The 12,055-nt window shown below is 37.7% G+C and overlaps 1 protein-coding gene across 1 annotated transcript in view; it reads right to left on the bottom strand.

Moving 5' to 3' along the window:
• Positions 1-12,055, bottom strand: part of LOC114659400 (paired box protein Pax-4) — a 51,536-nt gene that overhangs the window by 29,456 nt on the left and 10,025 nt on the right. The window contains exons 3-5 of the mRNA XM_051929809.1: positions 9,279-9,409; positions 2,795-3,010; positions 64-165 (exon numbers count right to left, since the gene is read on the bottom strand). Of these exons, the coding sequence (XP_051785769.1) occupies positions 64-165; positions 2,795-3,010; positions 9,279-9,409 (449 nt within the window). The remainder of the gene's footprint in view (positions 1-63; positions 166-2,794; positions 3,011-9,278; positions 9,410-12,055) is intronic.

Below are 12,055 nucleotides of genomic sequence, written 5' to 3'. Positions count from 1 at the left end.
GAGAAATGAATAAATATAGGTTGTACATAAAACAAATTTACAATAGATTCATTTTCAAATTTAAATTTTCTGACCATAACTCCAGAAGGGTGCCGGAGAACTTCCTAGGATTCCAATTCCCTGTTCCAGCTCAATATTCCTTAGAACTCGATTAACAGATGAAACCTAGACATGTTTCAAAAGAAAATTAATAAGATGAGATCTCCTCTGACTATTTATAGACCAGTTTGCAAGGCTTTATTAAAACTCATTCACTGCTTACGACATTCATTACTACTATTTCTAAAGATTTTCTTCACTAGCATTCAGAGAAAAAACATTCAAATTCAAATGAATCACTTTGTGTACATTTTACAATCAAGTTTTTGCTTGCATGTTTTCCACAGACTAGTGACAGCACTACAATACCAGCAGTCAAAGAATACAACATCATATGTTAAATACAAAGAGACAGTATATACAAGAAACACACATGTATTTGGCAGCAACCTTATAACTTGAGGATAAAAACCACCTTTGAATCAAGAGGAGCGAGTGTTGATAATACAGAATGTTGGAGCAAGAAAAGTGATTGTATATTTATAAGCATAATACTGTATTTTTAAGAACATTACTATATTCCAGTGGTTGTTAGGGTAACATGGAGCCATCTTGGCAGACACAAATGCAATGAACCAATTTTTTATCAGATTTTCCCCTCACACTGCCAACTTCTCCCAATGACCAGTCTCCCCACACCATCCTTACTACATCACCAACTCCTAAAACTTCAGATGGAATTGCCAGTGACAAGTTCACCTCTGATCATCAGTGTGGACTGTCCATAACTGAAGACCAAGTAAGGAGACAACTGAAGAAGCTACAGGAGCAGCTGGAGTCAGTCCTCGTGGTCTTGACCAACTTTGTGGTGTTTTCTGTCACCTGTTCAGTCTGTCCCTAAGGCTCCAGAAAGTGCCACCATTGTAGAAAACATCCCACATTGTTCCTCTTCCAAAGAAGAAAGATGCCTCTTCACCTAATGACTACAGGCCAGTGACACTAACGTCTCTTATCATGAAGACCTTTGAGAGACTGGCCTTGAACTATACAAGTCCTTTTGAGGTAGACCACCTGGACCCACTGCAGTTTTTTGATCGGACAAAAATTGGAGTGGAGGATGCAATGGTATATCTGCTCCACAAGGCTTATTCCCACTTGGACAATGCTGGCAGCACTGTGAGGATGATGTTTTTTTGATTTCTCAAGTGCCTTCAGTACCATTTAGCTATCGTTGTTAAGGGTTGTGTTTCTGATACAGATGTGAGCAACACTGGAGCACCAAAAGGAACAGTCCTGTCTCCTTTTCTCTTCCCTATCTACATCTCAGATTATAAATACAACACCAAGTCATGTCACTTGCAGAAATTCTAAGAAGAATCTGCAATTATGGGATGTAATAATAAAGGGGAGTGTAGGAGTCAGGTGGAGAATTTTGTTTCTTGGTGAAGAATAAATTGTTTGCAAATTAACATCAGCAAAACCAAGGAACTGGTTATTGACTTTCGCCATACCAAACAGCCTATATGTCCAGTCACTATTCAAGGAGTAGATGTAGAGGTGGTCCACACCTACAAGTGCTTAGGAGTCCATATTAATGAATGGTTGGGCTGGTCTCATAACACAGAGGAAATAGATAAGAAAGGGCAGGGCAGGCTCTTTTTCCTTAGGACACTGCATTCCTTTAAATGTGGGAAGAGACATCCTTCACATCTTCTATAACACTGTGATGGCCAGTAAAATGTTCTATGCTGTGGTGTTTTGGGCTGGTAACCTCACTTTAAGAGATTCCCACCAAATCAACAAACTAATTAAAAGGTCAAGCTCAGTTATAGGACTCACTCTGGACCCCCTGGAGGTCATAGAAAAACAGAGAATTAAAACAAAAATGAGTGCCATTATAGACAATGATGCACATGCTCTCTATGACACACTAACAATGAAGACTTTCAGCCAATTGTAAACTTGAAAATGTCTGCATGACATTGTGTTTCGGTGCACTCCACTTCATCATTCAGGGCTAAAGCTTATCTTGGCAGGGCTTGGAGGAATCGACCCAAGAAGGGTGCCGATCCATCATAGTTTACACACACACACCCACACTCACCATTGGCAGACCAATAGATTTGCTGATTCACAGAACACTGAGATGTCTGGGTTATGAGAGGATAACTACAATGTCAGGAGGAAAAAACACATACAGACACATTGGAAATGTGCAACGTCCCCAGAGTAACCAACCCAACATCTTGTATCTGAGGCAGCAGCACCAATCTCTGTTCTGCTGCGGCTCCCCATTTCTTTTTCGGAGTCTTGAAATTCACTTTCACCTCTTTAGTTTACCAGTTATTGGTTCTTTTTATTTAAATGAACATGCTGTTTGAAGATATTTAATAGAATTTTCAATTTATAAGGATTAAATAAGTAAATTATTGAGGTACAAAAATGGGTGAAAAACTCATGGACGATGGCAGTAGTCAACTGACAAATACACGGCACAGACTCCTCCTCATCAGGTTGGCCCCGTACCCCTTTACTTTTTTATACATTACTTAATTCAGTCACATGCACCATAAACATTTTTAACATTTCTTTAAGCCATAATTCACATTTAAGAAAACATAACATGTTCATTATATACAGTACGTTTAAAAAAATGGTTGACATTTCTTCCATATCCTTGACATCTTGTAACGTTGTCTGCACAGTGTTGGGAGGAATTAAGACCAAATGACTTTTTATATTAAGGAGCACTTACACTTGGAATTTTATCATGAGCACAGACTCTATCCGCCAGGAGCTTGCCCTGAATTTCCCAAGCAAATATAGATGGCTTCTCCTGTTTGTACTGGGCAATTCTGGCACTCACTTCTGGTGTGATGAGACGTGGTTTACTTCCCCCGATAGCTTTTGGGCATATAAGACCAGTTTGTTGATACCTGCATAGAATTTTACTGACACAGCCATTTGAAACCTGCAAGAACAACAAAATAAAAAGTTTTGGTTTAATAAAATGGAGTGGCATGTTGAGTTCAGGTGGTTAAGTACATTTGTGTCTTTCAGAGCCGTATACAGGACAATACAGTGTCAGTACATTCAACACTTTTCTCAAATCTCCTTGGCTTTGGTGTCAACTCACAACTGCAAATACCAGCAACTGCTGACTAAAGACAATACCAACATTTTCAGTTTGTATTCTTTTATAAAAATGTCTGCCTTAACTGCTGAAACACAATCAGCCAGGGAACAGTAAGCCTTATTATCCCCAATATGGAGTTTTGGAGTTAACAAGATCACAGATGATACATGACTTTTAAGGATAGGCATATTCAGTTTTTTTACAGTCATTTGTGGTTTATATTAATTTGTTCTCACTTTGTTTTTGGTTATTTGGGTTCAGTTTATTGATTGTCTCTGAATGCTGTTTATTGGGATACCCAAACATATGATGGATTTTCAAACTCACATTACTTTATATATAGCATCCTTGCATAGTCAAAACCATTCCAGCACAAGTGACAAACCTTTCTACCATTTCCATACTTCTACAATCAGAACACAAGCAATGGCAACCAAGCAAATATATTTATCATGAAGTGTACGTAAATAAATATTGAAAACCATCCTGATCTTGAGCAGCAATGTTAGCAAATGTTAGGGATTCTCTGGATTGTTTACCAGCCAAATATGAATGATTTTTGGACAGCAGTTGAAATCTTTTAACTTGTTTGGATTCCACAGGATTTTGGCCATGTCTTTCTTGGGGATTCTAGAAGTGGTTCTCTCTAGATTGTTTTCTGTATGAATAATTATAGTTTAGTTTATTTAGCCCCATTATTCTGCTTAAACGCAAATGTGTACTTTTCTACACTGCAAGAGTGCACAGTGGTATCGTGAACCTGTATGGCTATTATAAAAACACACTTTTCAGTGAAGGCATTACCAACGAGGTGTATGACTCATGACACTGAACATGCTAGTTAGGATCCATCACTTCATGATTCAGTTTTAAAACCATTTGGATTGTTTAATTACTGAATATTTACAGAGTGGATTAGTATAATAAATTATACTGAGGGGAGCTGGCTCTCTGTCTTATTATGCGTTGTATGTCTTCCAATAATTCTGCCATCTGTAAATGAAGGCACCCAGTGCTTATTTATTTGGAACTAGGTCACCAAACGTCTATAGGGAACAGACACTCATGAATGGTTTTGAAAGTCTTTTGCGTTTTGAGAGTTTTCAGATGGCTTTTCAAACTTTCTCACTCATCCAATTGTTCTGCATTTTACAAGTTTACCATTTTCCTGATGTTTAGTAATTTTAATGTGCAATTTTCAGACTATGCCAATAAAATGGGAAAGAAGATGCAAAAATAAGCAACAACCCATCCAATCCATCATGTTTATTTAGTTAGTTAATGTCTCTGTATTTCACCTAGAAATTTCTTTCAAAGCCATGGACTCTTTCAACAATGTAATTTGATGTTTGTTTCAGATTTCCATGACCCTTTCAATGCAGAAGTGCTTCCTGCCATCTTTCAGTGCATTTCTTTTTATTTTACACTGGTTTCACACTTGCTGTCACCCATCATGCCTTCTTCCAAACATCACCCAATATTCACCACATTCTCTCTCCAATCACTCCATTACCTGTCCACTAGACCTTATCCCCTCACATCTCTTTCAGGCCATCTCCCTCACACTGATTCCTGCAATTACACACATCATAAACACTTTATTTAGCTCAGGCACATTTCCAATCATCTTCAAACATGCTCAGATAACCCTACTTCTCAAAAAACCAACACTCAATCCATCTCATGTTAACTACAGGCCTGTTAGCTTTCCCTTTTTTCCAAAACACTTTAATATGCTGTTTCTAACCAGGTCTCTTCCTTCCTTGTACAGGATGGATTGCTTGTTAAGAATCAGTCCGGCTTCAACAGGAACCACTCAACTGAGACAGCTCTAGTAACGATGGTTGGCTAGCTACAACTTGCTAGAACTACCAGCATGTCATCGCTCCTGATCCTGCTAGATCTCTCTTCTGGATTTGACACGGTCAACAACAACATCCTTCTTGCCACCCTCTCTGACATTGGCATCACTGGAGATGCTCTCAGATAGTCTAAGTCCTACATCTCGTGCGGAATCCTAACAGTGTGTCCCAGCAAGGTGAGTTGTCAAAGGCACACCAGACATGCAAGGTGTACCCCAAGGATGGGTGCTAGGTCCTCTACTTTTCCCTTTATAAACCACCTTCCTGGGTTCCATTATCCAATCCCATGGGTTATCTTATCAGTGTTATGCAGATGATACACATACCTGTTGTTCTGTCAGGAGGACAATATGGAATCAGCAAGAATCTCTGCATGACTTACTGATATATCAGCCCAGATGAAGCACCACCATCTATAGCTCAACCTGGCAAATACCAAGCTTGTGATCCTTCCAGCCAATCTGTTTAACTCCTCATCTGTGTACAGCTTTGCTCACTGTCGCTAACAGTTGTTACACTCTGTACACAACTTTAGGATGGTGATTGATGAGCATCTATATTTTTCTCACCACATTTCTGTTGTCTCTTGTTCAGGCAAGTGCATGGTGTACAACATCCAGAAGATCATAGCTTATCTGACAAAGTATGCAGCACTACTTCTGGTCCAGGCTCGGTTCTTGTCTCGTCTGGACTACTGCAACACACTTCTGGCAGGAGTAACTGCATGTGCTATGAAGCCGCTGCAGATGATCCACAATGCAGCAGTCTGTCTTGTACTTAACCAACCAAGGCAGGCACAAGTCACTCCTCTCCTCAGGTTTCTACATTGACGCCCTGTGGCAGCAAACATTACATTCAAATCTCTAATGCTTGCCTATAGATTAGTCACTGGATCAGCACGTGTAAATGCGGATATGCTCCTTCTCACCCACACAGATCTGCCAGGGAACAGCATCTGGTGATGCCAACTGTGTGGTATCAAGCTTCAATCCAGACTCTTTTCCTGTGTAGTTCTAGTTGATGGAAGAGGCTACCTACCTCCATCCGTATTGCTGACTCCCTCAATGTATTTAAGAAGCAATTGAACACCCTTCTGTTCTGTGAACATTGTTGGTTAATTTGTTGTTTAAATTGAATTGTTTTATTGATTGTTAATCTATGATTGTAAATTTATTAGTTATTACATCTTTTCACTTGTGGCAATCAACTTTTGTTGCTTGTCCTATTACAATTGCTGAACAAACAGGCCCTAGCCTAATGTTATTCAATTATGTTTACTTCTGTTGTAGGTCACGTTGGATAAAAGATTCTGTCAAGCAAATGCATGTAAATAATGTCCTTGACTATGTGGTTCACTATTTAAGTAAAAGAATGATTTGTGATCAACTTTAAAATGATTCTTTTAAGGATATTAAAGATCTGGATTGGATTGCCAATTTATCTTTTTCTGTAAAACACTAAGGAGACTCAGTTCTCTTAGCCCTTAGTGTGTTGTCTAAATTTGGATCAAGCAAAGTCATGGTTCACAATAGTACTCAAAGGGAAATGGTCACAAACACCTTCAACAGGTAATGGTGGAAGGGATGATGACGAGTGATGATTCGGCGTCTTGAAGACACAAAGAAGGCAAATTTGGGTCATGAGTAAAAAAATTTAAGAACCACTGTGATAGCCAATCAGTTCCTCATATTTTCTCTGCATAGCTACTAAAACTAAATGTCATTTATTTCACTCATGAAAAGATTTTACATGACATAATACTCATATAGCATTTCTCAATTACTATTGTTTAGCCTTTAACATGGTGTGAAATAATGTGCATCGCAATGAATATGTACTAAAATTGTATATTAAACTTTAAAAATAAAAATAAAAATAAGCATTTGACTAAATAAGAATTTAGTTAAACAAGCATTTGACTTACTAGATTATTAAAAAACTTGATCAAACTGAAGAGTTTTATTTATATTTTACTTACCATGTATGCGACAGCAAGCTCTTATTATAGTATTACTCACCCAAGCTTAAAGTATATCTATCTATTATAAAAAGAAATTCTGTCCTGGAAAGTACTAGGGTGTTGTACCGTGTTAGCCATTATGAATGTAGAGAAAAGCCAAGCAAAATGACACCTTTTATTGGCTAACTAGAAAGATTACAATATGCAAGCTTTCGAGGCAACTCAGGCCCCTTCTTCAGGCAAGATGATTACATCTTGCCTGAAGAAGGGGCCTGAGTTGCCTCGAAAGCTTGCATATTGTAATCTTTCTAGTTAGCCAATAAAAGGTGTCATTTTGCTTGGCTGTCCTGGAAAGCAAAAGCAAGGCTACGATACGTGATCTTCTCGGAAGACATTTTAAAGACCCGCGAGACCAAAGACACGCCCTACTTACAATCTATCAAATAGGACAATAGGCAGCAAAACATTCAGTCTTGTGAAGGATTTGAGCACACACAGATCCAGGGCTCTCAGCGCATATAAAGCGTATAAGGACAGTACGTTATAAATGAAATGTCGACATCTAAGCGAAGAAGAAAGCAGCGTGGAGAAAAGAGACTCAAATGCGTTGGAGAGAAAAAAGAGCAAAAAAGAATAATCGAGGTGCAAATTCAGAAAATAAGGAAAGTAATTATCAGCCCGGAACAAGTGGAATTGAAAAAAAAGCACGTCCAATCCGGCTCAGAATTAAAAGACAATGAGTAAAAGACAAATTAGAACTTCATAAAGATGTTTACAAATGTTGGGGCTAAACACATGCAGAGCAGGTTAGAGACTATGAAACCAGTGAAATTAGAAAGGCTCAAAAAAAAAAAAAAAACGTTGGCGCTATACACATGTGGAGAAAGTTAAAGGATATGAAAGTAGGAAAATTAGAAAATATAAAAAAAAAAAGTAAAGATCGCAGTAGCGCAAACAAATAAACTGCCTCATTTAACTATGCATCAGTCTAACTTTGGTTTTGCACAATAATTACTACACTATTGCACCTTAACACTTAATTCTACTTTATTCACATAATTTTACTTATTTATTATGTTCTACTATACTGTTATCTTTCAATCTATGACTTTTTGTTAATCTAACTGATATTCTTCTAACTTTGCACAGTTTTTGATAAGCGGATCAGGATGCATTTCACTGCGTGTTGTCCTGTATAACTATGCATGTGACAAATAAAGAACCTTGAGAATTTCAAAAACGGAGTTTACCACACATGCATTTATTGGTTACTTTGTTAGTGTGTATATATTTATCTGTCTGCTTATTTAAAAAGCTAAATTTACCCCAGGAGTCAAAAACGTTCTGTCTAGCCCTTGTACAAAAACCTAGAGAAAAGCTGTGGTATCACCTTGGTAACCCCATGTACTTTTGGAACTGTGAGAGGAAAATAGCACGACTTTACAAACAGGAGTCCAATGCAGAATTCTACTTACTTTTTTACTTTGTAAAAAAAAATTATTAAATGCTGATGATATAGATCGTTTTGTCTGTGCTGAAATTCCAAACAGAGGAACCTATCCTGACCTCATTAAAAAGATTCAGCATATTGGTACTCGCAAGGTTACAAATATTCTTTTTACAGAAGTTCTGAAATAAAAGTGAAACTAATGAAATAGCAACAATTCAAAGAAAAAACAATCTTAAAAGTGTGTAACCGGAAAACCAAACATGTGGGTTGGCGAGCGAAGCGAGCAGGGGGCGAAGCCCCCTAGTCTACTATATAACATAACAGTCAGGTCTGTGTGTGTGTGCATGCTGTCCCTTACAGAACTCTGATACAGTAGATCAGTTTGGCTTTGGTGATGCAATGAAAGAGGAAGTGCAAGCATTAGACACACAAGGACAGGAAACAGTGGAGTCATGCTGAGAGAGTCATCATCAAAGAAGAGAAATATAAAATGTGCAGGAGGCATCCAAGATGCCTTGAAAATAATGGCAGAGTCTAAAAAGCAGGCTTCATCGGAACATGCTGGAGAATGGGAGCACTAGTAAAGAGAGTTACAGACACACACAGATACAGAGGAAAGATGCTGAAGGTACACATAGGGCAACAGATATTGAATATTTTGCAATTATTCCATTACCTGTCTTCAACAGTTAGCAAAGCTAGTATTAAATAATAAAGTACATACAAACTAGTCAAATTAAAGTTAATGTTTAACGCAGGAAAAAATACAGACAGAAAAGGTAAATACAGTTGAAATAAGAATATTCATTATTTTTTTTATTTATTTAATACCTGCAATATTCTAGAAATTTCACAGGCTCTCATTCCTCTTGCCGCCAGCTCAATGATTTTCCATCTTTTGCATGTTGGAAGAGGCCGTCCATTGACAAAAACACCACCAAACTGGTTTACACAGCTGACACCTAAAATAAAAGGTGAAAATATATGGTATGTCTTGATTACATACAAAATGTAAGACAGTGAACTGTAACATTTATTAAAAATGAAGTCAATATCAAGCAAAGCATGGCTCTGACAAAAAGGTTAGTAAGGAAGAGTTTTAACATTTTGTACAAATTATCATAAACAGGCTTACATGCCTAGGATGACAGCCAATTATTCACACAAGTCCACTGGCACTAAGCAAAGGAGTTCAGTGGAAAGGCTGCAGAAGAATCCAAGGAGATTCATGTGAGTGCTTTGGATCTGTGATTACCATCCTAGGTCTACCTGTTCATCTCTTCCTTGTCACATACTTTTACAAAGAGTGTCTGGTGGACTTTTGAGTCATTTCAGAAGACTCCATTGCTATTTGTTTATAGTGCCTTTGGCAGTGATATCTTAGCGTACCCTGTTACTGTAGTAGTATCACTTTAACATGTGGGACCCCATGTGTATTTTGCATTCCTATTTTGACAGTTAATTTTGAATTTTAACTCCATAACAGGCAATGTAAAATGCATCATTTGCTTGATTAATATTGGAAAAAAAATGCTATAATGTGATAAATCAATTACCCTCATGCTCTGTCTTCAGAGTTCTGGAGTCCTGCTGTGTGTGTCTTGGGATGCCACTTTCAATTTACAACCTTATCCGTTACCCTGAACTTTATGAAATATTATTTTCACATATCTTTGCCGTGAACAGTACTGTACAGAAATTTTTTGTATTACTGTATTGTGTATTGGAATTGTCAAGGCATCTCTTTTCCGGATTGTGTTGAAAAAAATTCTTACTGCAGTACTGTACTACATTAAATGATGTCCAGGGTACAACACTGAGTATGAGACCACAAATTGAAATGGAAATTGTGTCCTTTACTAAAACATCAGTCAAAATATACAGATCTGTCAGAGACAAAATGGTCACACAAACACACTACATGACACTAAACTTGCAAATGCAGTTAAGCAATCGAATCAGTTGCAATGCAGCTATCAAAAATTTTAGTGCATAAGTAAAGCAATACAAGACAGATATTCATGGCAAACACAAAGCAACTCCTAGCACATGTTGTGTTCATGAGACAGTAACACAGGAAGACTACTTTTCACTACCACAATTTTCATGTTATTGAACTGTAGCCTTCCTGATTTCCCACTGACAGTGTGAAGCTGCCTGCAGTATCTCCTTGATCAGCTTAGTCTCGTTTTAGACATTGTCTCTCTCATCAGACTGGCTTATTTTTCATAAAAGTATTCGCTTGTAGATTCAGTTTAACAAGTGTTCAAGACACTTACAGTACAGGAGACTTGAGGTGGAACAAAAAAAGTCTGCATTTAGAAATGTGCTTTCTGAAAGAACAAAGGTAGAGGTGGCTAATCAGGATCCTGAAAAATGATCTGAATGGCTTTAATTGAATAGCTGTTGAGTTAGGCAAAGGGTTAACAGAAAGAAACATTCACTTTTCACCGACAAACTGATGGCCAGTGCAATGGCTGGTAACATAACTTTCAGAGAGGCCCACTGAATTAACAAGCTAATTAAAAAGGAAGGCTTAATTATGGGACACACTTGGACCACATGGAGGTCATAGCAAAGGAGAGAATTAAAACAAAACTGAGTGCCATTATGAATAATGCTGCACATCCTCTCTCTGACACACTAACAGTGAGGACTTTCAGCCAATGGATTATTCTGCAGAATTGCGTCAAGAAATGCTACTGGGACTCCTCTATACCAACAACAATACGCCCGCATAATGGCTCACTGGGACTGTGACTGCCGAGTTTTCGTTTAAAATGTTCTTCCTTTTTAGTTATTCTGGTGTGTGATTATGTATTTATTTATTTAAAGAGCCTCGATAAAAAGCCAGATTTCCCCTTAGGGACAAATAAAGTTCTGTCTACGTTTTAGATTCCTCAAAGTTCTCATTCACTCTTCTGTTAGGACGACTTCAGTCAGACTGGTTGTTCTTGGATTTAAACCAAAGGCAGATGTTGCTAGTACTTTGTGTAATGAAGAGACGGAGCATGTTTGGTTGACCCAGATTTGGATTATATTTACAGCATTTCACAACTTGCTATTTTTATTGTTTTATTATTTGAGAATCCAAGTATTACAAAACTTCCACTTTTGTAAAACATATTTAATCCAAAGGTTTACTAGCCATAATTCCATCTACTGAGGGGTGATCAGGTGTTCTTTCTGTACCTAGTATCAGAGTGAATGGTTTTTGCAACGTATTTCTGAAGTGGCAATGATAGGCTGGCCATCTAGCTCTGTGAAGCACAGTTGTTTGTTTTGTGTGTTGTATTGATCCCATTTTTGACACCCTTTGTGCACCCAACCATCTCTCTCTGAACTGACTGAAGATTTCTTCCATTTTATTCCTGCATGGTTCTTCTTATGGTGAGTTTTTCTTGTTTTCCTTAGGGAATCAAGGATGGGGGCTGTCAAAAAACAGGGTGTGTTAAAGCCCATTGAGCCATTCCTTGTGTGATTTTGGGCTATACAAGAAATACATTGTTGTTGTTAGAGAATTACATTTTGGAAAATCTGAATAAATTTTAAGAATTGGAATAGTTTATTTCAGCTTGCTTTGTGTAGAGGAATTCTTTTTCACAATA

The sequence above is a fragment of the Erpetoichthys calabaricus genome, chromosome 1 (genome assembly GCF_900747795.2).
Source record: "Erpetoichthys calabaricus chromosome 1, fErpCal1.3, whole genome shotgun sequence".
NCBI classification, from domain to species: Eukaryota; Metazoa; Chordata; class Cladistia; order Polypteriformes; family Polypteridae; genus Erpetoichthys; species Erpetoichthys calabaricus.
This window is presented reverse-complemented; position numbering and strand designations above follow the sequence as displayed.